Consider the following 24076-nt stretch of genomic DNA (forward strand, 5'->3'; position numbering starts at 1 on the left):
GGCCGAACCAGGCTGGGAAGTTTCCTAGTGATGTCCCTGACCCAGGCCCCAGGAAGGCAGCATACTTCCCTAAGAAGAGGGTCTGCCTGGCAGCATATTGGACCTTCTGTTCCCCTCAGAAGGGAGTCACCTACTACTATAACCTGCCTCTTCTTTCTTGTGGAGGTGGTGCTTCCTTGTGGGTGTTTGTGGGCTTATAAGGTCGCAGTGGCTGGCTGTAGCCCTTATGGGACTGACGTTGTTTTCCCATGCCCCACTTGGGTTTTCTAGTCCCTTCCCATCATGCCATCCCATTCCTTGTAGCCTCCTTGGGCCTCTGCAGAAGATGGGGTCTAAATCTGGATGGGGGGTGGCACTTTCCAACAGGCATCTTCTGGGAACACCAGCAGCCCGTGGTACTTGAGGAGAGTGTCAAGGACCATCGAGATCCTGATCAAGTATGAACCAGGAGCTGGGAGCTCACCCTCACTACCAAGGCTCAGGCGCTGCACCCTGGACAGCCGTACCCTCACGTGACGACAGACCTGCTCCTGGCCACCACCAAGCCGAGTCTAAAGTTTCTAAGCTTGTGCAATGATTTGGGTTGAAACAGGGAGCTGCGGAGTATCCTGACTCAGCTGGACGTACCCATGCTCCCGCTGCGTTACAGTTAGCGGGATGAATCCAGACACACACACACACACACAGAGAAATTATTTTTTTAGCCCCAGAAACTGTACACAAAACACAGGGCTTGAACGCACAACCTCCTGCAGCCCTGGAAAGGCAGGTGACACATAGAGACAGGAAACCGGTACTGTAGGTTACTACTGATGCTTGCAACTCTCTTCTCCTCCCACTGACGTGGTAAATGAGATGAGTGGCAAGATTCCTCCTTTTCTTAAAGGTGAACAGGGAATGAGCTGTCGGTGTGTCCTTAACTCAATACATCCACCTCTGCTCCCTTTGGGGAGCTCACAGGAGTCTGTTTTAATCAGATAGAAGAAGGGGACTATAGACCCCCAAGGAAATCCTTATGTCTGTGGAGAGGCTATTTGTTGTTCTTTGATCGTTCAGGTGTTTACCGCAAGCTGATGCCATCCTGCTAATGATAATTTCATGCGTAAAATCATGGAATCACAGAATAGTTTGGGTTGGAAGGGACTTTAAAGATCATCTTGTAAGTAAATGTGTCGTTAAGGAGCTGATAATGAAATAACACAGACCCAGTGCTGGAGCGTGGCCGGGCTCGCCCCCAGGCTCCCTGGCCACTTCACCTATTTGCCAGCTCATCTGGCTTGACCTTCGCTTGCACACCCACTCACACACTTGTGCCAGCTGCCGGCACCACGGACACACGGGCTCTCTGACTCATGGTCTTGAATTTAAGGCAAGGAATTTAATAAAACAATAGGACAGACTGTGCTGATCAGGCTGAGGGTGTGAGCAACCAAGTGTATGGACCAGCCGCCTATTTGCACGCAACCAGAACTTTTTATTGTCTTACACCTATATTTTTACCCCCAAATCACCTAAATCCCTCCTTTTTCCCACCTTTGGTTCCTCCCCTAAGCACCCCACCATAAGTCCTGTGCAATCCCAAAATGGTCTTTCCCTACATGCCATAAGATGTCCCCCCTCCCTTGACAGCAATCCCGCTTAGTCCACATGGCGATCAGGAGAGCTGCTCCGGATGGCAAATCTTGATGGGTCTTGTGCCAGGACCATGGGGCTGATGGCTCTCCTGGGAGAGCCCTGGGAGGGACCTGGATGAAATACTTGTTCCTTGGAAGCCTTTAATTTGGGTTCCCACCTGCCAATATGCCCCTGTGCTCCCCTGGGTTTGTACAGATGGACTTTTGATGGGCTGATGGACCCAGGACGGGGCTGGGAGTAGCCTAGCAGGGTACTATTTGTCTCTCTGTGCTCCTTTGTGGGTCTGCAGACAAGCTTTTATCATGTAACCCAACACCACAATAATCAGAGACGCAGAACAATGATACACATGGAGGAGTAAAGAGAAAAGCCATGATAACAATTACACAAACAGGATCATACCAGTGTTGGCACCGCACAGATCTGATAACCATGGGATCACGCAATTTCTGTCACAGAAACAGAACAAACACCACCACAAGGACTTCCCAAATTAAAAGCGTAGGCGGTATCTGAACCGAACATCGCGAACAGGCTGCATCGTCCCGAATCCCCAGCGGCTGACGTCTATCGCTGGGATCTCCTCTTCTCTGTTGACCAGCTCCAGGTCATAGTGACTTAGCATCAAGAACACAAACAGTTTAATTTCAGCAGTAGCGAAGAACCGCCCAGGACAGATGGACACTCCTGCCCCCCAGGGCATGTTGAAGTATTTCAGCCTTTTCCCATTTTTGTAGAAATCCTTCTTGGTGCCGTCTGGGTTCACGAAGCGGTCGTACCTAAATTCATGAGGCTCAGGGTGGATTTCTGGGTTCATCTGCACGGAGATGTGTGGGAACAGAGCCAGCCTGTCTCCTTTGCGTAGGGTGTACTCTGTCCCGCTGCTCGTCTTCAGGCTGGTGTCTTGGAGGACGGCTCTGACCAGTATTGGGGCTGCAACCAGTCTCAGGGTCTCCTCTACAGCACTGTCCAGAATAGGAGTCTGGTTTAACATGTCCCTGGTGATGTTAATTGGTGGGCTCCCCGGCTTCACTTCTTGGCCATTCTCCCTTGCAACTTTATCCACCTCTTCCTTCACAGCCTTCATAGCTTCTGGATGTTTCATTAGATAAAAGAGGAGCCAGAAGGCAGTTGGGCCCGTATTGCCTTGGGATGCCCAGAGGAGCATAAACATGAACCTATCCCGCATGTACTCGGGGACACCGTTTTCTGCCAGAAGATGGTTTTGGTCACTTATCCACCCACTGATATTGTCCTTCTGCCAGCTCTTCTTCACAGACAGTATGCTCCAGAAGAGCCTCTTAAGCCGTTCAGCTTCTATTTTGTCCTTGGGGGGCAACACGGCATAGGCCAGGCGAGGGAAGAGACGGTCGTACTTCCGAAACTCATGGAACACCTCGTTGGAGTGGATGCGATCTTGCTCATTAGATTTCTCCTTATTATCTGCCCCTTGGTGTGGCTCCGTGCCATACAGAGCCAGGTACCCAGCTCTGAAGACGATGTTGTAGCAGTAGTGGAAGAGGCTATCCTCTTGCCACACTCGCTTCTCCTCCCCTGGGCTCAGATTGAAAAGCATCAGCTTCTGAAAGTTCTCCATGGTGGCCTGTGTCATGACAGTGAGTCCGTCTCCCATCAGATGCTTCGTGCTCGATGCATGAATTATGCTATGGTTGGCTTCGATGGGCTTGTAGCCAAAAACCTGCAGGACCAGTTTGGATGCAAAGGTCCTAAAGTCTAGTTTAGATCGTGATTCCTTCACGATGGCTCCAAAGCAGAAGGGGTCCATCACGAAGGTGAAGTAATGGCCTCCAATCAGCACCGTGAAAATATCCCCGTGTTTTCTCTGCATCCTTTTTAGAAACTCTGAACTGTCCTTTCTGAAATCCAGCAGGTAACCCACCCAGGGAATAGTACCTTTGTCCAGAGGGGGCTCATTGGGTCTCTGTCTCCGAAACGCACCCAGGAGGTAGAGCCCACCGAGCAGCGATGCTATCAAGGTACAGAGGAGAGTCACCCAGAGCGCCATGAGAGCTCTGCACCCCGTCCTGGAGCTTGGACTAGAGCTAGCTTAGGGCAGGAGGGTGCTTTTTATTCCCATCCAACAGCTGATATGCAGATGTGCAGCTGACAACCTCTGTCCCCATTGGCAGCGAGTGTTTGCCTTTCCCCCCAGGAGCGCTCCTGTGTGTACTTCTCCCTTGCTGAACGGACAGAGATTTTTAAGGTGGAAGGTGTGTTATAATGAAGCCGGGAGTTACTGGGCTGCTGTGTAAGGTGGATGGGTTTCAGCGTGTCCTCTGCAGCAGCTTAAGCAAATTTTCCCTCTTCTAGGCTGCATGGAGCCCAGTTTTTGAAAAAGAGGGTTGAGAGCATTTCACTCGGTGATTTCTGCCTTTAATACCAGGCTATGGACGCACGCTGCAGGCTGAAAATCTGACAGGAGAAGTGGATGTGTGAAATGCTACTGAAAATGAGCTCAGGACCCCCTCGGGGAGGGGGTTACAGCTGTGTTGATTTGGTCTCAAAAGCCAAGAGAAGGAAAAGTATCCAAAGTATTTTGGTGTTCTCCGGTGCCCGGTGCCCCATCAGTGCTTTGCCAATGCAGAGTGCAAGCACTGCTAACCTGTATGAGGGCAAAGCAAAGCAGGTCTGGTTTTCTCACGGGTGATGAGGGCTTGAATCCATTCCATTTGCTTTGCAGCAGATGAGTCCAACATCTGTGTGCAGCCAAGACCTCCTCCTGGCTGGAGAGCAGCAGCGCACAGAAGAAAGCACTGTCATGCCCAGAAGGATGACAGCACTTTCTTCTTGTGCATGTGCACACCCGATGCTCAGCGGTTGCAGATCGGTTGTGTCCCTCCAGCCGGTGGAGAACCCCCCGCCCTCTGCCCTCCTGCTCCCACTCCTGGGGCTGGCATTTTTCCCCATTTTTCCCTTCTGCTTCTTGATCTCTCCTGCTCCCCACTCTCCGGATGGGGTTTGAGGATCACGCCAGGGACCCCGTGCCCCATCCGGCACCGTGCCTCCGGGTGCTGTCACCCTGACCTACGCACCCAGTGACCGCAGACCCTGCACCAGCCGCTGGCGCTCGGACCTCGCGGCCCCCTCACATAGGAGAGAGAGTGACATATGGCAAGAGAGTTAAGAAAAAGTATTTAATAAGGCCAGAGGACAGACTGCCAAGATCAGGCACGGGGCACACTGCTTACACACAACCAGCCCCTTTTATACCCCCCCTCTCTATTTTCCCACCCTTGTATCTCCCCAGTCCACCCTGATACTCCTTCCCCGCTATTTCTTCCACCTTTGCCCTTCCCCTGAGCATCCCATCCTAAGTCTTGCACGGTCCCACGAGCCCTCCTCTCTCTATGGGATCACAAGCTTCATCTTAGCTTTTGCTTCCCAGCTGCTCTCTCCTTCCACATTCCCTCCCAGTGACCTGACCCGTGGAGCGAAGGCCACATCATAGCATCAGCTAAACATTTATTCCAGCATTTTTTGCTTTTTTTTTTTTTTTTATTAAGGAAAGATCCCAGCCTTACCATTTTGGAAACATGCTGTAGCAACATTGGCAAGAAAAATAACAGCAGTGAAAACAAATCCACCTTTCTAGACCAACTCAAAGCCCTTCTCAGTCCAGTAACCTTGTCTAGCAATAAAATTAAGGTGATAAGTGTTTTCTCTTAAATTGTTAATTTTATTTGTGCTATTCTAGGCAACTCCCGTGCTCAATAGTTTTCCAGGCTGGAAAGTGCCCGTTTAAGGTTCGAGGGGTATTTGAGGTGAATAGTACCTTTAAATAAAGGTCACCAAACTAATAACCTTGAACTTTAAAGCTGCGCTGGGTAATAAGGATTGGCAAACAGCTATCTGTGCCCTTCTGTCCAGGGCCATGTTCTCACTGTGGTGTTGCAAAGCCAATAACTTATTAACGACAGTATCCATGGATCTTTTTTATGTTGTCACAATCAATCTTCGGGAAGGCAAATGCCTCCACCACCATTCTGCTGAGCCCTCTTTTTTTTCTCTTTTTCACTGGTCGTTACTTGTTTGAACTTTGTTGCTCATCAAACTGATCTCAAATCAGCTGATGATCAAACTGATCACTAACCAAGGATCTGTCCCTCGGAAAGATACAGTTTCCCGCTCAGCACACCCCAGCGTGGCACACCTGATCGTAATGGAGAAACCCAGCATTGGTCAGACAACCCAGTCCGAATTCCTCCCGTTGTCTCTCCTGGTAAACAAAGGGATGAGCCTGGTTGAACACATCTACCTGGAAGATGGCAAAAGCCAGGAGAAGCAAAGCCACCCCACAAGCTGGGCTTCTGGCCACCTGTGTCTGGTTTGATGGATGAGCATGGCAAATCCATTCCCTGGCTCACACCACGAGCTGGAGGGATAATGGGATTGCTCTCCTCCATCAGCCTCTTTGGGATCTATGGGGGACAAGTTCTGCACAAATTTCAGTTTGCACTTTTAAGGACACAACATCTAGATAAGCTGCTCCTTCATCCACTAATCCTCACATACTCCAGACAGGAGCTGGGCTTCTTCCACGAGCATAAACTCAGGGCAATCCTTTTATAATAATTCCATTTATAACAGAAACAAATCCCATGGATACTTTTTCAATCCCAACACAGAAAATCCTCATCTCGGTGCTGGCACTAGAATGAAATATCTGGTTACGCAGTGCTGTGGGCTCCCACCAACTCCATTGCATGGCCAGGATCAGCATAGAGGGCGTACATGTAACGTAAAGAATGTAAATATTTATCACGCATTTGTGATACTCAACATTTCTATCTCAGCTGTGTATCTGTTGCAAGACTGGCTTGTCTCTGAGGGCTGGATGTCAAAGAAAGCGCTTCTCCTGAAAATAGCCTGCGGGATCTTCCGTAAATATAACCTGAATCGTTTTTTCACAAAAGCGTAGAGCAAGGGGTTGAGACAGCAGTGGACAAAGGACAAACTCTCCGTGACGTGCATGGCATAGTCCAATCGCTTGCTGCTTTCACAGCTCCTGATCACACCGACGTCTTGCAGGGAGTGAAGGATGAGGACAATGTTGTAAGGGGACCACAGGACAAAGAAGACACCCACCAGAGTAAAGACTAAGCAGAGTGCTCTCCTTGAGCCAGGCATCTGAGATGTGGTGAGGCCACACGCTATGCGGGAATAGCAGAACACCATGAAAAGGAAGGGAAAAAGGAAACCCAGGGTGTTTTGAATGACCTGAAAGACAACTTTCCAAAATAAGTGTTTCTGGCCATAATCATGGGTGCACATGACGGTTTTGTTGTGGATTTGCCTTGTGCTGGTAAAGAGGCCATCAGGAATGGAGAGAAGTATGGAAAGGACCCATACCACCACCAAGACAAGGATGGACTTCTTCCGTGTCAGGGAGCTGCGAGGAGAGCAAGCATGAACTATCTGCAGATACATGTCCAGACTCATGCAGCTCACAAAAAAGATACCACTGTAGAAATTCACAGTGTACATGGCATTTAAGACCGGGCACAATATGTCCCAGATTACCCCCTGAGAAATGTACAGAGCCCAAAAAGGAAGAGTTAGTAGCGAGAAGAAGTCTGAAACCACCAGGTTCAGCAGATACACCTCCGTCATTTTCTTTCTTTTCCTGAGGTACACAACGAGGACAATAAACAGGAGGACATTCCCAGCCAATCCAACCAGGAAGACCACTGTGTAAAAAGATGGCAAGAATACTCTGCCAAAGGAGAGTACCTCTTCTTTTGTGCAGAGGCCATACTGCATATAATCCTCTTCATCCAAGTACTCATACGGGTAGTCGCTCGAATTGGCAGCATCCAGCAAGGTGGCAGCGGTTGTTGTTGCCACCTTTGAAGTTGCGTTTGACAAGTGGCTGCCTAGGAACAAAAGACAAGTGAAGGGGATCAAAATGTTCACTCAAGAAAGACAAACATCACACCACAGAGGGTTTTCCTCTAGTTGACAGATTTAAATTTCTGCGACCTTCTGATAATTATTTTGTGTCCTGTGCTCCTTGGCCTTTGCCTATGGCATGGGGACAGCTGTCTACACATAGACATACAAAAAAATAGTTCTGGTTTCCTTACTCCAACAAGTCAAAACTTGAAAGTAAATGAGCATGACATAACTCGTCACTTCCTCCTGACACCACTGCAAGCCTTTGAGGAAGTTTCTGCTCTAAATTATGGGAGATCCATCACCACACCTCGCCGTCAGCTGCTTTAGAGTCACCCGGGTCGCTACTGAGAAAGCGGCAGCTCAACTCGCAGAGAAGCAAAACCTGCCACCGGCACCATTATGTTGGTGGGGCTGCTCCCAGAGGTGAAACGCTGAACATCTCACTGCTCCTGGTAGGATACTGACTCCTCTCCGTGTCGACTCTACGACACCAAGCCATGGATTCTTGTAAAAGATATTAGTAAGTGGAAAATATAGAACTATAGAATCAGAATGGTTTGGGTTGGAAGGGACATTAAAGATCATCTAGTTCCAATCCCCCTGCCATGGGCAGGGATACATTCCGCTAGATCAGGTTGCTCAAAGCCTTATCCAACGTAAGGACATGTAGGCACCAGAATCAACTCCTGACTCAAGGTTAGATGTAAAGGTAGGGATTTAGCTGAAAGGATGTCGCTAGAGTCGATCCTGCGTGAGATGAGGCGTGGGATGAAAGCCTGCTGACCAAGGAGGGTGACGGCTGCGTGGTCGGCCGCTCCCCAGGACCGCAGGCTGGCGTCAGTGTTTAGACAGCTGCAGCACAGATTTCAGGAAATGGTGACTGATTTGGAGAGCTTTCTGTTTTCGGAGTCTGATTTTCAGAAAAAATCCACACACAAGAACACTACAAAGGTTTAATTTTCCAAAAGCCACCCAAACTGGGTAATGGCTGTCCCTGAAGAGCCCATCTCCCACGACGGGAGGTGGGATTTGCCTGAGCCACCTCCCACGAGTACCATGAAGGTTATCGTGGATTTTAAAAATCAAGACTGATCTCCAGGTTCTGAGAACAAACCACAAACACCCCAGGACAGGGGAGCCCCTCCACCCCAAGTGGGTTAAGCAAAGCACCCCAGGCGTGGAGTGGGGTGCTGAGGATGCCTGTGGGTGTGCAGCCATAAGGAGTGAAGCTGTGGACATACCTGTTGTGGCCTCATGTCCAAACTTGCTTAAATACCCATTCCAGGCAATTCCAGGCTTCTGAAAAGAAAAGAAAATTTGGATGGGGCTGGATCGAAATGTTTTCTTGCCGTCTCGCAGTTGTTCTTTCATGAGTCCGTAGGGCACTTCAGACAGAGCAGCCACGGAGAGCAGCCATCTGCCATAGGAGAGTGCTAGAAAAAGCCTTTTCTAGGAATGAGCTTGGGTTTGTTTTTTTTCTGTTTCTTATTTTAAAGGAAATTCATCCTTAGCCAAATACAGTTCTGACTGTACACCTTCAGATGCTGTACAGTGCTGCCCACCCAGCGACACCCAGCCAGACCCCTAAACACCTTCCCCCCCAACACAGACCTCTGCACCCACATCAGGACAAGCCATCCCCAAAATTTCCATTTCTGGGTCTCTTCCACAGCCCACCAAGGTGCTTTTTCTCCCTCTGCTGCTTCTTTCCCCCTCCGTATCACGCTGGCGCTGGCATTCACATCCCCATCCCGTAGCTCATAGTGGAGAACCGATGAATGCAATGTGGGCTGAGCTCACAAATTAATCCCAAGCCCGCTGGAGCACCAGCGCGTACAAGCTGGCTAACTTTCAAGAAGAAAAGAGAACCTCTCCAAGTTTCTCGTGCAGCTTTGTCCACAAGCAAGAAGCAGAAAATGCACTTACAGAAGCTTCTTCTCCCCTGCGGGCAGCTCCCATCCTGCCAGATGTTTGAATCAGGCTTTTAGAAACCTCTTTCACTTGTGTAAGAGGATGGGCAGGAAATGTGAGCTCAGTGTGACCTCCCTGGTTTTTTTTTCCCTTTCCTGGTGTTGATCAGTGGGTGACAGCACTGAAGGAATCACCTCAGCACTGCGTCCGAGCATGTGTCCCTCTACAACATCTACAACTGGTGCCTGCACCCAGAATTGGGCTTTGACACTTGAGACACCTATTAGGACCCCAGTGCCTCCTGCCACTGGGACCCAGCATCCCTCTTTCAGAAATACAGCCTGCTCTTGTACAGCTCAAGTCAGGCACCATGCTAGGGATGGCCAGAGCTGCTGGGACCAAGGCCCCACGTCAGCACAAGGTGAAGACCGCTGGTGCATGCCATACACCCCAGCATGCACAGGCTGTGTGGTGAGACCACCCACAAAATAGTCTGAAGGAGGTTTTTCTGGGATGTGCCAGACCAGGGTGACCCAGGCAAGCACACAGAACAGCCACTTGCTTAAACATAACCGGTTCCTTTTGCCCTTCTTCTCTCCATTTTCCATGCATGCTTTCTCCCCATCCATCTTGATCCTTCCCTTTTTTCCAGGCCATCTCCTCCCAAACAAGCCCCTAATTTCTTTTTCCCTGTTGATTCTGGATTTGCTGCATCCCAACCCCAGATGTGGCAACAAGCTCCCTTTTCTTATTTTGTTTTTTAACAATTAGTGGAAACATCTGCCATTGCCTGACAGATGGACATTGAGATGTTGTCAGCCCTGCCCATCTCCAAGCTTCCCCGGCAGGATTGGACCTGCTTGGTCTCTGCACTGAGAGACTCCCAGGGCTGAGACGCCAGTGTAGAAATCTGCATATTTGTTTTCCAGGAAATCTGAATAAGCCACGTGCTACTTGGATGCTGCAGGATCCTCATCCCCTGCAAGAGCAGAAACGGCTATCGGCAGGCACACAGCTGGGGCCGGTGAGGGCTGGCAGCTCCATGGGGACAATCACCTGTCTTTGCAGGCAGCAGCAAAGCCTTGGAAGCGGTACCAGCATAAGGAGCTTATTGCCGTGGTCGAATATGCAAACAGAGATGGACCACGGCAGAGAGGCGAGAGGCTCCTGGCACTGCCACAGGGATGTTTTGGGGACAGCTTCATGGCACAACCCTTTGTTCACCTGTCAAAGGCATCTCTGATAAAGTGGTTTATTGGAGAGGTTTTAGCTCACCACCGCCAACGAACAGTCCCTTCCAGCTCGTTTCCCTCGTCTCAGCCACCAAATGGGACCATGGGGAACACCCCGACCGTGCCAAGGCCATCCCCTGTACCAGCTCTGGTGCGCTTTATAAGCTCCAAAGTGCCGTGGTAAAAAGGAGAGAATAGAGCAGCAGCAAGGGTCACAGCTCCGCACCCAACCTGCCCCATGGCAGGTGGATCCACAGAAATAAATGTTATTTTTAGCCATTTCCATGCTCACTACCATCAGCTGGTGTACACACAGGCTTGCATTTGAAAGATACCCTATAATAAATATATACGGGCAACATACACATTAGGAAATAGCAAGAAGCCACTTGCAAAGCCGAGGCACCAGGCACGCACACGGAGATGCTACAGGTGACAGCAGTTCCACTAGCCCAGCAATTAAAATGAAGTAAGTTTTTTGGCTTTAATTGAGTTTCCCCCCTGAAGCACACATCGCATAGAGCTGCGGGGAATTAAATGTGCCTCTGAGAGTCACTGGAGAAAGTAGCTTTCACTGTAATTTATTACAAGATTTTAAGTCAATTCGGGAGCCGGTAATTGGATAGATTTTTTTTCTTTCAGACTGTGCAGAGCCCTAATGGCTTTGGCAATTAAAGTAACCAGATTACCAGTAATGGGAAGCACATTTAGAGAGAGACACAGCGGTACTAACAAATGTTTATCTATCATCTAAGCCGCTTTATTTTATGCTGCTGAAAACGACGCACGGCAGCTGCGGAGCGGCCCTGCAGGAGCAGCAGCTCCGCTTCCCCCCCGGCTTAGAAATGGGGAGTCAGGAACCCCGCGCCAGAGCGCTGCAAAACCAGGCAGGGTTTTTTGAAAGAATGGATTGTTATATTTTTTTTTTTGCTGTTTTGCTCTGCCCCTGGGTTAAGGGGATGGTTTTTGGTATCTTCAGGACCGCAGGGGATTTTTCCTTCTGCTCCAGAGTGCGGTTCGCTTAAAGCCAGGAGCAATTTCCAGATTGTCTTTGGGCTTCAAAATCCACCGCCTGGCACTCAGCCGGGGGAAAGCGAGCCCTGCGCGAAAGCTGAAAAAATAGTCAACGGGAGAATTCACTGGCAGGTAAAAGACAATCCGACCGAGGGAGAGGCAGGCTCTGACTTTGCCCTCTGCTAAAGAGCTTCCACCTGAGGCCAAAGCGCGGGTTCCCACCTACATGAGAAGGTTCTGCAGGGAAAGCCGCAGGCCGCGTTCCCGCCCCGCGAAGGGCGGCCTCAAGCCCCGCTTTTCGGGGGTGAAACAAGGCTTCGGGCAGGGCCGCCTCCAACTCCCCGCTTCCGGGTTCCGTCCCCGCCCCACAGCGCCCCCTGGCGGCGGGGCGGACCACGCCTCCCCCTGTGACTCCGCTCCAGCTGCACTGCAGAGAGCCGCCCCCACCCCGAGGTGACGTCAGACACGGCCCCGCCTCCCTGACCATAGAAGGACGCGGCGTCTGCCTGCGCGCTCTAGGATTGGCTGGGCACTTGCCGCGCGGCGGGCTGGGAGCCGTGGTTCTCCGGCTCGGCCGGCAGCGCCCGGGGCGGGGAGGGCGGAGCGGAGCCGGCCAATAAGAGGCGGGGGGCGGGGCCAGGCGCGGCAGACGCCGGCCGGTATCGGGATCGGCGAGCGGCAGCGGGGGCTTGGTGAGGGCTGGGGGAAACCGGGGGCATCCGGGAGCTGGGACGCGGGGTCTGGGATCCAAGAGAGACCCTGGGGGAGGAAGAGGAGGAGGAGGAGGCGGCCGGGGCAGACCGAGGCGCAGAGGCCCAGCGTGGGTTGGAGGTGCCGGGGCCTGGTGTAGGGCGGTGTGGGGTGCAGGGCCCCGGTGCGGATGTGGGCGGGGGGGAGGCGGGATGTGGGGGCGCACGACCGCCCCCTCGCCCTGGGGTCGGTCACTTCCACACCCGTGTCGGAGCTGAAGGTCGCTGGACGAATGCGTTCACTTCTCGGTAGCCTTTTCCCGTGCAGGGCGCACCGCTGGCTGTCTCCACCTCTGCCGAGTGACGGGGTGCTCTCGTGTTTCCTTCTCCCAGCGTCAGGCGAAAATGTAACTTATATTTAGCAAATAAGGGTAATTGTAGTAGGCGCAGAGGGACCAAATCCTCTGGCCCGCAGAGGAAATGGTTGGTGCGTTGAGTTTAAAAAAAGCAAGCCAGGCTGCTGAAATGGATGTGCACGAAATGCTGCATAACCAGGGAATCTGGCCACACGTGGAACACGCCTTTTGGATGTCTTCACTGGCCCATGCTTAAATTAAATTCCTGTTGCCATTTTTCGAGAGCTTGGAGAGCTTCCCTGCGGGGCAGAGATGTGTTTTGTGGCTGAGCGCGTTGATGGCAAAGCTGGAACAAAACCGGTGGAGTTTTTTTCCTAGCAGAGGCCTTTGTGCTGTTGCCGAGCTAACTGTGCTCGCAGAGAGAGGCACTGGCTGAAGAATGACGCTCATGGCGGGCACCAGAGAAGGAACAGGTCTCGGTGTGACCTGTGATGGGGACGGCAGGACGAGCTGGCAGGTTTTGGCAGTTGGGTGGGTGATGATGAGGGTAAAGTCGTTCTTGCTGCTGCTTTTTTATAACTTGGGGGCAGGTGAGAAATCCCCTGTGGTGCTACAGAAGCTCTGCTCCTCTTCCCGACGCGCCCCCACACGAGTCTGTGCCTCTCGAGGGCTTCGAGGCTCGCTCTGGCTCCACGGCAGCTGCTGTTTTACTCTCTGTGCTCTCCAGTGGGAGTCTGGAGCTCCACTGCGGTGGTGAGTGAGGTTGGATCGGCCCGAGGAGGTGCCGGGCAGGGCTGACCTTCTGCAGCGGCTCCCGATTTCCACCCAGAGTGCTTCGGGAGCTGCTGCTGGCAGGGAGCAAAAGGGGAGGAATGAACTTCTCTGAGGTCAGAGCAGCTGTTAAGGAATAGCCGGTGAAAGCCAAGCGGAGCAGTGGAGGGTGGAAGGCCGAAAAGGCAAGGCTAGCCCTTATGCTTGTACCTCGCTACGTGGACGTTCGTGACTGGTGGAATTTGCAAGGGGTTTTCTTTTTCTAAAAGTTCTCTTAACTTGGTGCCTCTAAAACCTGAGGAGAGACTCTTTGTCTTTGCAGCCACCATGTCATCCGGTCAGGAATCCGTTTTCACCGAGTATGAGACTGACACCAGCCAGACATCAAAGCTGTTAAGAAAATTTAAAGAGACGCCATTTGTACCCATCGGTAAGTTTTAACGATGAAGAAAGGCGGTTACATAGTTTGTTCTCTTCGTGGGCAATCCATATGGTAAACACCATCACAGCTCACCGTTTTCCTGTGAACAGAAAATTATTTTGAAATTACTTCCTCATCTAGGCTTTCGGAGCGGTGACAGCGGTATTCCTGCCTGGAAACAATTAGTGAGGCCTGTTATCTTAAATAGAAAACTCAGAACCTACAATTACAAGGAAAAAAAAAAACAAATAACCCTGAAAGGTTTTTAGGTGAGCTTAAAAGCCATGTTGAGGTGATCCTGTTTGTTAGGTGGTAAGGAGTGTGTCTTGCAGCTGTTCTGGAGTTACTGGAAATACGTGATTACTGCAAAGTAACTTTAAAGCTAACAAAATACAAACCAGAAGTATCTAAAATAGAGCCCAACTGCTAAATATTTCACCCTTCTCTGCTGCCATCCCTTCATTTGAAGTCCATTTTTTTAGTAGGTTTTGTGGTACCCCAGCTTGAGGAGGTTGTTAAAGTTCTCAGCCTCTCTGCCAAGATCCCGAAAAAGCCTTTGAGGGGAGAGAAGCTCAGTCCTGGTCATCCTGAGAACTTTCCTCCAATCAGGAACTGCCTCTGACGCAAAACGCGTTTTGATTTCCAGCGACTTTAAATGGAGAGCAGTCGGGTCACTTGGGGTGAACTGTCCCCGGCATTTGCCGGCAAATATCTGTCACTGCTTTCGTTGGTCACAGGACTTTGCTCTCCAGCTCACAAGAGTGTAGTACGAACTCCACGAGTTCGGCTTCTCCCAAGCAGACTGGCAGAACTTACCTCCAACCTGTGTGGGAGCTAGTTTGAAGGCCCTAAAACTCTTAACTGGTATTTAATAGAGCTACCGTGTGGGTCATGCCCTGGTGAAGCGAGGGTTTACAGCTTCACAAGTGGAACTGGTAATACTGCTGTGCAGGGAGACGAGCTGTCTGGGCTCCTGGCAATAAAATATACACAACACTTAAAACTTGGCAGCCTCCTTTGAACTACGTAAATAATCATCCTAAATATGGAATGCAGTGGATGGAGTTGGGGAATTTGGGGCGTTGCTGCTCTGTATTCTTTGAGAGCATCGGTGTGGTCTGTTGAGGGACTAAAAGTGAATTCCAGCCCTGTGGAAGAGACCTTGCTGAACCTCTCTTTCCCATAGCACGGGACAAGGAACGTATGACTTGTCCTGTCCCGGTGAAAGCCAGCCAAACGTGACAGCACCCAAAATAGCAACCTCAGCAGGCCGGTGCGTACGTCAGGGTGCATCCACACGCCGAGTGTCCCAGCTGCAGCCGCACGGTGTTCCTGGGTGTGAGCTTCCTTCCAGGAAAGAGGGTGCAAGCAGAACTTGCACTTTCTGAAAAATATCCAAGAAACTCTGACACCTCGAGCAACTGCGGTGGCATTTTAACACTAGTCTCGCTCTTCTCTGCGTTGACTTGGGTATTAAATGAGGTGACATTCAAGTGAAAGCAGTAGACGGGCCGGGACTTACCATCTACACAAAACCAGAGTGATTAGATCAAAACATGATTATTCCCAGGATGTCTTGTTTCCAGGGGTCACTTCATACAACTCGGTGACTTGGATCTTGACTCACGAGGGTGCTGTCCTTGCCTTGTAGGGATGGCCGGCTTCGCCATGGTGGTTGGCTACGGGCTGTACAAACTGAAGCACAGAGGCGACATGAAAATGTCACTTCATCTGATTCACATGCGCGTGGCAGCCCAGGGCTTCGTCGTGGGAGCGATAACGTGTGGTACGTACCGAACGGGAGAGGCGGTCCTCGGCACTGGCAAACCACGGAGAACCTCTCCCATCTCTTCTCCTAGAGGATGATACAGCGTGCGTGAAATATCCTTGGGGTGGAAGTGTCCAGGCCATTATATTTCAGGATGTTTATGCTCGTTACTGGTGTTCGCTCAGCCTTTCTAGAGTAATGTGATGTTTAAGTACACATAGTCAATATCAAACTGCACTACCTTTGAGAGTAGAAGTTTTGACTACTTTTAGACGTGGGAAGTATGTGGGGTTCTGCAGGAGTTGAAATTTGAAGCAAAATAAAAAAAGACTGTCTGATGTTAGTATTTTCCCTTGTAAATATGTTGCTGTTTCTGAATTTAATGCATTGGAAAAACAGCTCGCGTAGCCTATGGTATTATTTTCAGGCCTGGAATATCCCATGAAACATTATTTCTGTACTGTATTCCCAGAAGGTACAACAGCAAAACTTGACTTTGGCTGCAAAACAAACTAGAATTGGCTCAGGATCTGCATTTTCATATACAGTATATTTTCCTGTCCTCTTTCTCTGTCATGAAGAATTTTGTAGTGTTCAGCACCACTATTTAAAATAAAAAATACGGAGAGCAGAAGAGGAAGGGAAACATTATTTCTGAGAATTATTGCTGAGAATATCTCTTACTGTTCAGATCTTGAACTGTAAGAAATCTGTTAAGATCTTATTTCCCATTTATCCAGCTTTCTAACTGTGTTTATATGTGCCTTGTAGGTGTGCTGTATTCAATGTTTCGGGAGTACGTGGTGAAGCCCAAGGAGTAACGGGAAGATGACTGAAATCTCGCTCCTGGTGGTAGCCTGTGTACTGCAGCTACAAACCTCTTATCGAGGGGTTCTTGAGGAAAAAAATAATACATGGTATTAGAGAATTGCCCTATATCTATTTTGTGTATGGTACACTGTGTTGAAGCTGGCAGCCTAAATGATTGCGCACTGGGGAGTGGGTATCAGGGCCTGGTTCTTTCTGATTGACACTACCATATCCCAGCTTTTAGGGGATATAGTAGAGTACAATCCCTTTATCTTCCCCTCGGCTGTCAACTTAGTCCTGAAATTGGTGACTCCTTTTTGCTGCCATTGCCCAAAACCTCAAAGTCTGAACTCGCTTCTGTTAGGCCTCAGCAGAACCTGGAGGCCACGTCTGTAAGATAAGTGTCGTGAACGCTTTGCTGCCATTTTCTATCCTGTATATTTGTCAGCCTCTGGCTTTGTAATTTAGAAGCTTCCAGTAGCACTAAATGACTTCTAAATATTGAGAGATATAAACATCTATTTTTTTTATTTAAGGCATGAGATAAGTATTTGGTGTGTTGCAGCTATTTAAAAGTTATATTTATTCATTGTTAATGAAGACACAGGCTCCCTATTTTTACTATAGATTTTCAGACTCTTGGACTACTATATTTTGTAACTTTATTTACAGTGTTCTTCTGAATAACATTTAAATGTAACATTTAAATACATATTGTGAAAATTAAACCTTGATTTGGTGTTCTAATGCTTTTAGTTGAAGTGTATGATCTGGTTCCGATTCCTGCAGTATCATTCCCTATAGAAATTTTAAAACACTTAAATCTGAAAAGTCCGTCATCCTCGATGAGGTGTTAAAACTGTTCTCTGTAAATTGCCACTGTTATTTTACACTTGAACCCCTTGTATCTCCAACAGCAATCACAAAAATAAATGTGTTGATAAAGCCAATTTGTAAAAACCTCATTTTCTCCTATTAGCTTACATTCCATGGTGACAGTATGATGTCTCTTTGTAATAAATATCACAAGGTACATACTGCACCTCTGTCTGTGATGTTGTACAGACCAGTGGGAGACAAAATACGAATAAATGTGTGAGTACTGGAGATAAGTGTTTGGCGATGGATTTGTTGGGGGGAGGGCAGCCTCTTGCGGATAGATGGGGTGAGCTTATATACCTTAATAAAAATCACCTGAGAAAGTGCGATGCGACTGGGAAGGGCACTCCCAGCCGGCACAATCCTGCTGTCCCTGACTCCTTGCTCTCACGGCCGGGGTGGAGCTGGGGAGGGACGAAGAGACGCCCCTCCACCGCGCAGAGGCCTTTTCCTCTAATTGCCCTCCTCCTCCCCAGCGCGGGGCGGGATGAGGAGCCGCTCCGTTCCCGTAACCCCGAGGGGGGCGGGCTTTCTGCGGGAAGGGGAGGCCCCTGCGGCCTGGAGACTGTGCCGGCGCGGCAGCGGCTGCCGGGAACTGTCATGGCGGCGGGGACTGAGGGGAAGGGCGCGAGCCCCGTCCCGCCCCGCCCGTGCTGGGCGCGTGCGTGGCCCTGCCCTTCCCCTGCCCTTGGCGCCGTTGCTATGGGAACGGCGTGGGGCTGCGGCCTGGTCGGCGGCGGGACCCGGAGCCGGAGCGGCTGGGCCCGGCCCTGCCCTGCCCTGCCCTGCCCTGCCCTGCCCAGGCGGGCAGCCGGTGGGAGAAGCCGGCGTGGGGGAAGCCTTCCGCAGCTCTCGGGGCTGGGGAAGGCGGTTTCGGTAGGCAGGGGGGTGGGGGAGGCGCGGGCCGGCGGCCCCGGGCTGGGGGAGGCAGCGCGGCCTTGTCAGGGCCTGTCAGGCCGCAGGGCAAAGTGAGGTTGGGCGGGGAAGAGAGAGAACCCCCTCTCCCCACACAGCAGCTCCGTGGTACATCCCTCTGCACCAGGTTTGGGGTCGGTATCCAGGTAGTCCAGAGGGCTAAAGGTTGCCCCCAGGGCATCACTCACACCCACGAGGCCTGGGGGCTGAGTGGACTCTGCTCTTTGCCCTTGTCAATCCTTAACGCACCTTGTCCACACCCGTGGTGACCAGAGGCAGGCGTGGAAGTGCAACTGCTTGCAGTGCATCTCTGCCCCTGTGGTACACGGGGACATAGTGTGTATTTTGGCACCTTATCAGGATGATTGCTGCCTTAGTGGGAGAAAGGGCCTGCGTTAATTACTCAGTGGAGGGCGTGCCTTTGAAGGTTTTTACTGATTGTTTTTCCTAGACCAAAGGTGCGCTAGATATTTTGCTGACAGCAAATGTCAAACAGAAGGAGAGGGGGCTGGAATACATCAGAAAACTGATGGTCTTTAGTCATACTGAATAAAGCATTAGGCATTCAAATGGGTAACAATATTATCACTTTAATGGTATCACTTAATACTTAGAAATTTGTGGGAAAGATGTAAGCTACACTCTTGGTGTCTGGTGCTCAAAGGGAGCACGAAGATAAACAGAGATCTTTCTTTCTCTGTCAGTCCCACGTTAACCCGAAAATGGGGGATTGTGCACCTTTATTTGAAACATGGGAAAGAAGGCTGAGTAGACCTGGGTGACAAACAGCCTGTGTTCCCTTTAGTCAGTATAATCTGGTTGCCTCACTTGCTTGGATTTGACCCCAACTTGCTCTTCTGTAAAAATGTTTATTTAAACAGATCTGTTTAAAAACATTTTAAACCATTGCTCTTTGAATGCCAGAGTGAAAAAGACCCGAAAACTTTTTCGAAGACTGTTTGAAAGCTGTTCATGGCAAAAGGCGTTTGAAGCAAGACGGTGGGGCTGAAGAGCGCAGTGGCCGAGAGGAGGAGGTGGCAGGGAGACTGTGCAGAGGTCAGTGAGGAAAAACTGCAAAGCAGCTGCTAGAAGAGGATGTTTTTCAAAGGGATGTTGATCTCTGCTCTCTGTCACTTTTTATTTTCTTCTTGTTATGCTTTTAGTAAACAATGGAGTCAGACATAAAAGTGAATGAATATTTTAAAAGCCAGTTTAAGGCTTATCAAGAACAACAGCAAAGGCGGCTGCAAAATTTAATGGAGAGGAAGAAGGAAAAGCAGAACAGTCAGAAAGGTGATAACGGCAACGCAAAGGAGACTTTCAGAATCCCAAATGATCTAAACCTGTTTGAAACAGGACAACCTGTAAATGAGGATGACAGCAAAAGGTAAAGGTGTAGCAGCACTGTTTCTTCAGGAAGTCACAGAAGTGTATTTTGCATGTGATCTTACGAAATGCATATTACACTGACAGAGCACTTTCTGTCTTCACATATTGGACTTTCATTATCCTGAGAAGACTCTTGCTGTCTCTAACATGTGTATCCTTAGAGCGTTGTGCTGTGCTCTTTATTATCAGTGTTTCACAAATGAAGAGCAGAAGGACAGGGAGGTTAAGGGTGACATGCTAGGGACAGCTAGGTGCTATCTGACGGACGAAATCCAGTCATTCAGGATCACTAACATCCTCCGAACTGTTGGTTAGTTCCTGCCTAGCCTCATAAACAAACAGGTTTCTTACATGAATAGTTTCCAAAGACAGATAAGGGCAAAGCAACTAATGGGTGCAAGCCAAAGGCAGAAAAGTGTTCCCCTGGCTATCTTTACAATATAATCTGATTTAGTACATCAAAAGACAGCCAGATATATAGCAGGGTCTCATAGACAGAGTTGCCTCCTGGTTAAGATACTTGACAGGGTTATACAAGGTAGGATTTTAAATCTCACTGCGGACAGGGCTTTGGGTCTTACCTTACCCATTGGGGTAGTATCTGGATTACCAGGACATTGGACATTCTGGTGTGGATCTCCCTCCATCTTGTTTTTTGAGCTGAGTGCATAATTCAATTTACTGGAGCAGAGATTTGAAACCCCAGCTCAGATCATTCATCTTCCTCCTGGGATATCGTCAGTCTTTCCTTCTGACCCAATTAATGTATTTCTTTTTTACGAAGTAGAACAGGTCTGAAGTTGGACGCGTCCCAAAGTTGTCTGCAGTTACTACAGTGTTGGCTGTTCAGGGATTTGCTCCATATTAGTGGTGAAGCCAGCTGAAGAAATTCCTGCTTCTGCTCCCCACTTGCAGCTGTGCTGATGCAGCTGTTTGCGGGAAACTGGATTCACTTTCTGGGGCGAGGGTACTTTTATCTCAAGTCATTTCAGTGAAACAGTTTAAAGCTTAAGCCCCACACACAGTTTTATTGGCACCATGATGGGGTGATGTACTGTGATACAGGGGCAGGAAGGAGGAGCTGGCAGCTCTGCCAAAACCAGCAGATCACGGGTGGAAAACCGCAATTAGGTATATACCTTTGAGACAGTTTCCCCTCCCAGAATCTGGAGTGGGAAAGGGCACGTCTACCAAAGTTTATCAAGCCACTAACCAAGGTTTATTAGGCCCTGAATGCTGATCTTCCCTCTTGTGTTACTCTGGGCAATTCCCTGCTCAGCTTGTTTCTGAAGATTGCTTCCTTAAACACCCAAGTGCATAAGCTGCAGCAGAGCTTCTGTGTAGACGCAAGGAACCCAGGAGTGAACCACTGAAACTTTCAGGTGCTTCTGGGAATTCAGTGTTCATGCTGCAAAGGACATCCGTGTGGAAAATAGGGAGCTCACCTAAACACTAATGCTGTCACTCTTGCATCATACATTGTTTTCTTCACACATAGGTCCCTCACCACGGCTGTCTGATTTGCCAGTGTATTGTTCTGATCTGACCTCTCCCTGCTGTCCTCTTCCCTTCAACATTTTGTTCTGATAGTATAGAGAAGATTACTATAGAGATCTGATTTTACTTTTTTATTACTTTTTTTTTTTAACAGAGAGGGAGACTGATTCCCACGGTTCAGATGTGGATTTGTCTGATGGAGGAGAGGGGCTTTGGTGCTCCTGTAGCACATCCTGGTTGCAGTGTGCATGCTCCGAGGTGCAGAGTACAGGAGAGTCCCAGCAGCTCTCTGCCATTTACAGTTCAGTAGTTTAGGTCTGAGTAATTCAAGAGCTATTACTTACCTCTGTTTTCAGTGGCACTGACTGTTAAAAAAGTCCCTCTTTGACATGGCAGGTGTAGCAGATTTTTCCGGATTGTCCTTTGCTTATGTACGTCTGCGTTGAGCAAAAGAGTGGTTATAAGTGTATCAAATCTGGGCAGGATTTGCTTCTGGAAGAGATTCACCAGGATGTACTTTCCAGTATTCCCATAACAACACGTTAGAAACTTGTTCCAGAATAACAGGACTCCATATGGTCTGCAGTGGCAGTGATTTCAGCATGTCAGTGTTGTTTATAGCAGCGCTTGGAAAACATTCTCCTCTCAGAAGTCTCCCTTCCTCTGAGCTTTGGGAGTTCGTTTTTCCTTCCTTCCGTCCTACTCCCAAATTTTGTTTAGGCAAGTGTTTAGCTGACATTTCTGTCTTTCTGTATTGTTTTTTTCTGTAACTTTATTCTCCCTGCGCTGTTTGGTGTATTTAAGATTAAGCGATTCTCTGTGTCACATGGAGGATCTGTAACAGAGTTGAGAAAGACACTTACCTGAATTTCGGTCACAGGCCTTGCTCACAGGCTTCCTCTGGCTCTGTTTCCTTGAACTAGAGTGAAAAGGGGTTGCCTTTCTTCAGCCTGTTTCTTTTGGCTGACTTTCTGTAGCTGAGCCGCTTGGGTGGAATCTGCTACCTTTTTTGTAACATGCAGAGTCATGATGGGGTGGGGTGGGGAAGTTTCTCAGAGGTGACTCCAGCTCTGTGCAGTCGGGATTTCTGTCCGTCCTACCGTAAGTGCTTTTTGTCAAGACTCGGAAGCCAGCTCTGAGGAAGACATCACTGATCAGGTGTGTTAAGAGCCTAGAACCATTTTTTCATGTTAATTCCCTGACTGAAATCTCTTTGTCCCTGTGTCTCTAATTACATCTGCACAGTTTTGTTGTTCGCTTCCATGAGTGGTACATGTGGGAATAACTTAGTTTTGCCTTTTCTCTGCTCAGATTGCTGGTTTCTTTCTTCTCCTTTGTAAATAGTTGCCTTTGATCTCTCTTTGATTTGCAGCTTTGAAACAGAAGTGCATTGCTTAATTATGCATTTTGAATCGTGTCATAAATTCATCGTGTTTTTTATGGCAGTGCTCTAAGGGGTCATTTATTCTGACATGTACATATGGAGCATGCATTTAAAAGCTCCAAAGTCCAGTTGGAGCAAAAGGCTTCCTAGAACTTTTGAACAGAAAAGGTTTAGGTGACTACTGAGATAGCTGACTTGTCTGGCTGTGGATATCACCATAGCCACAGGTATATACTGTAACAACTGGGCATTATCCAAATCTCTTGTTTTCATCCAAGCTACCTACTTCTGTTGTAGTCTGGAGCAATCAGTCTATAGGCCAAAAGGGTGAGACACTATTCCAGATTAAGTCACCAAAATGTAGACATTCAGGGTCACGCTGTAGATAATGGGAATCTAGGGGTTGATTCTTGTGACGGGCTTAGGTGTCTAATGAGATCTGAGATGCTGTAGGGTGTTGGGAACTTCCACATGGGAATGATAGATAGGACACAGGACACCTTAACCCTTCAGCAGCAGTAGCCGGGGGATGGGTGGGCAGCTCAAATGGCACCTGTGTGTGAGTGACTGAATCGAGTCCCCTCATCAGTGCACTTAGTGGCAATTAGAGAGAAATCCGGTCACCCTGCAGTGGCAGCTAATCCGTAGGCAGCACTGGGAACCACTGACTTGAGCCAGCAGGGTCTCTACCACAGACGTATTTACCGAAGGCAGTGTCGGTACAGCTTCTCTTAGAACATTGGGTTTCCGCTCTGGGCAATGGAGACAGGTTCATTTCTGTTCTGAAATGCTGCTGTCTGGAGGAGTCTGGCTAAAAGGTGCGGAGGATGTCAGGAATTCTTGGGGTTGGTTCATATGTCCACGCATGGGTGGCAAGTGCTCTCTGAGGTGCTCTGGATTCTCTGACTGGGCCCCAGAAGTTTCCCCAGGAGCCCTGTGTCGTGGCTGCTGGCCTGACATAGACGGCTCAGATAATCCTGGGGCATCTCAAATAGATGCTTGAGTGCCCACAATTGAATTGAACGCCCGAGGCCTTAATTTCTAGATTTTACACTCAGAGGAACCATCGTGTAAGGACAGCAAAGAGATTAAAGTTATTAATTCTCTGGATGTCTTAGAGAGATGAAACCCATAAATGTTACTAAACGTACTGAAGAATGGGAGAAGCAAGGCTATTTCCTCCCATTCAGAAGGCTTTTTGATATGCTTTGTTTCTAAATGAATTCCAAAAAGCAACATTAACAATACAAACTGATGCCAGTCCATCCTGGTGGGGTTCCAAGAAAATCAGATGAGGACAGAGGAAATTGGTCTTTTGTGAACTGCTATGAAGCATTCAATTTTAAAGAAAGAACCTCAGTAGCAGCTTTTGCAGTTGATGCTCTTTTGGCTTCGGTAAGTATAGAAAGCAAAACCTGAATGTCACGGCTGCTGACCGGTGAGCTTGCCTGGTTTCCTCTGAGGAACCAGATAAGTAAAACTGAGTGAG

At 49.1% G+C, this 24076-nt stretch overlaps 4 protein-coding genes across 9 annotated transcripts in view; 2 read left to right on the forward strand and 2 right to left on the reverse strand.

Annotated features, from left to right (window-relative positions):
- Positions 1-1358: 1358 nt before the first annotated feature.
- On the reverse strand, positions 1359-3757 carry CYP8B1 (cytochrome P450 family 8 subfamily B member 1). The gene has a single exon (XM_074573403.1). The coding sequence runs from the start codon at positions 3659-3661 to the stop codon at positions 2129-2131; it is 1533 nt and encodes a 510-aa protein (XP_074429504.1). The 5' UTR covers positions 3662-3757; the 3' UTR covers positions 1359-2128.
- A 1399-nt stretch (positions 3758-5156) lies between these two features.
- Positions 5157-9538, reverse strand: ACKR2 (atypical chemokine receptor 2). Of its 2 annotated transcripts, none has more exons than XM_074573404.1 (3): positions 9478-9538; positions 8793-8850; positions 5157-7529 (listed from the first exon to the last, which is right to left on the reverse strand). In XM_074573404.1, the coding sequence occupies exons 1-3, from the start codon at positions 9508-9510 to the stop codon at positions 6415-6417; spliced, it is 1206 nt and encodes a 401-aa protein (XP_074429505.1). In that variant the 5' UTR covers positions 9511-9538; the 3' UTR covers positions 5157-6414. The 2 variants fall into 2 exon arrangements, with proteins under 2 accessions (XP_074429505.1, XP_074429506.1); XM_074573405.1 differs by lacking the exon at positions 9478-9538 and adding an exon at positions 9163-9345.
- Positions 9539-12259: 2721 nt separating this feature from the next.
- Positions 12260-17635, forward strand: HIGD1A (HIG1 hypoxia inducible domain family member 1A). 2 transcript variants are annotated; one of them, XM_074573947.1, is made up of 4 exons: positions 12260-12400; positions 13847-13954; positions 15597-15731; positions 16485-17635. In XM_074573947.1, exons 2-4 carry the CDS (start codon positions 13852-13854, stop codon positions 16532-16534), a joined length of 288 nt encoding a protein of 95 aa, XP_074430048.1. In that variant the 5' UTR covers positions 12260-12400; positions 13847-13851; the 3' UTR covers positions 16535-17635. The 2 variants fall into 2 exon arrangements, with proteins under 2 accessions (XP_074430048.1, XP_074430049.1); XM_074573948.1 differs by having other exon boundaries at positions 12356-12528.
- A 460-nt stretch (positions 17636-18095) lies between these two features.
- The window catches only part of CCDC13 (coiled-coil domain containing 13), a 34784-nt gene continuing 28803 nt past the window's right edge, over positions 18096-24076 (forward strand). For all 4 annotated transcript variants that reach the window (XM_074573949.1, XM_074573950.1, XM_074573953.1 and 1 more), the window contains exons 1-3: positions 18096-18278; positions 19242-19373; positions 19481-19704. In XM_074573949.1, coding sequence (XP_074430050.1) covers positions 19487-19704 — 218 coding nt within the window. In that variant the 5' untranslated portion in view covers positions 18096-18278; positions 19242-19373; positions 19481-19486. The remainder of the gene's footprint in view (positions 18279-19241; positions 19374-19480; positions 19705-24076) is intronic.

This window comes from Larus michahellis, chromosome 2 (genome assembly GCF_964199755.1).
Source record: "Larus michahellis chromosome 2, bLarMic1.1, whole genome shotgun sequence".
Taxonomy (NCBI): Eukaryota; Metazoa; Chordata; class Aves; order Charadriiformes; family Laridae; genus Larus; species Larus michahellis.

Bases quoted from the DNA above. Each gene is read 5' to 3' on its own strand.
- HIGD1A (XM_074573947.1), top strand. From the start codon at position 13,852: ATGTCATCCGGTCAGGAATCCGTTTTCACCGAGTATGAGACTGACACC. The intron at 13,955-15,596 runs GTAAGTTTTAAC...CTTGCCTTGTAG, and splicing joins GACGCCATTTGTACCCATCG to GGATGGCCGGCTTCGCCATG. The intron at 15,732-16,484 runs GTACGTACCGAA...TGTGCCTTGTAG, and splicing joins CGTGGGAGCGATAACGTGTG to GTGTGCTGTATTCAATGTTT.
- ACKR2 (XM_074573405.1), bottom strand. From the start codon at position 9,204: ATGGAAATTTTGGGGATGGCTTGTCCTGATGTGGGTGCAGAG. The intron at 8,851-9,162 runs GTCTGTGTTGGG...TTTTCTTTTCAG, and splicing joins GTCCTGATGTGGGTGCAGAG to AAGCCTGGAATTGCCTGGAA. The intron at 7,530-8,792 runs GTATGTCCACAG...TTTTGTTCCTAG, and splicing joins TGGACATGAGGCCACAACAG to GCAGCCACTTGTCAAACGCA.
- CYP8B1 (XM_074573403.1), bottom strand. From the start codon at position 3,661: ATGGCGCTCTGGGTGACTCTCCTCTGTACCTTGATAGCATCGCTGCTC.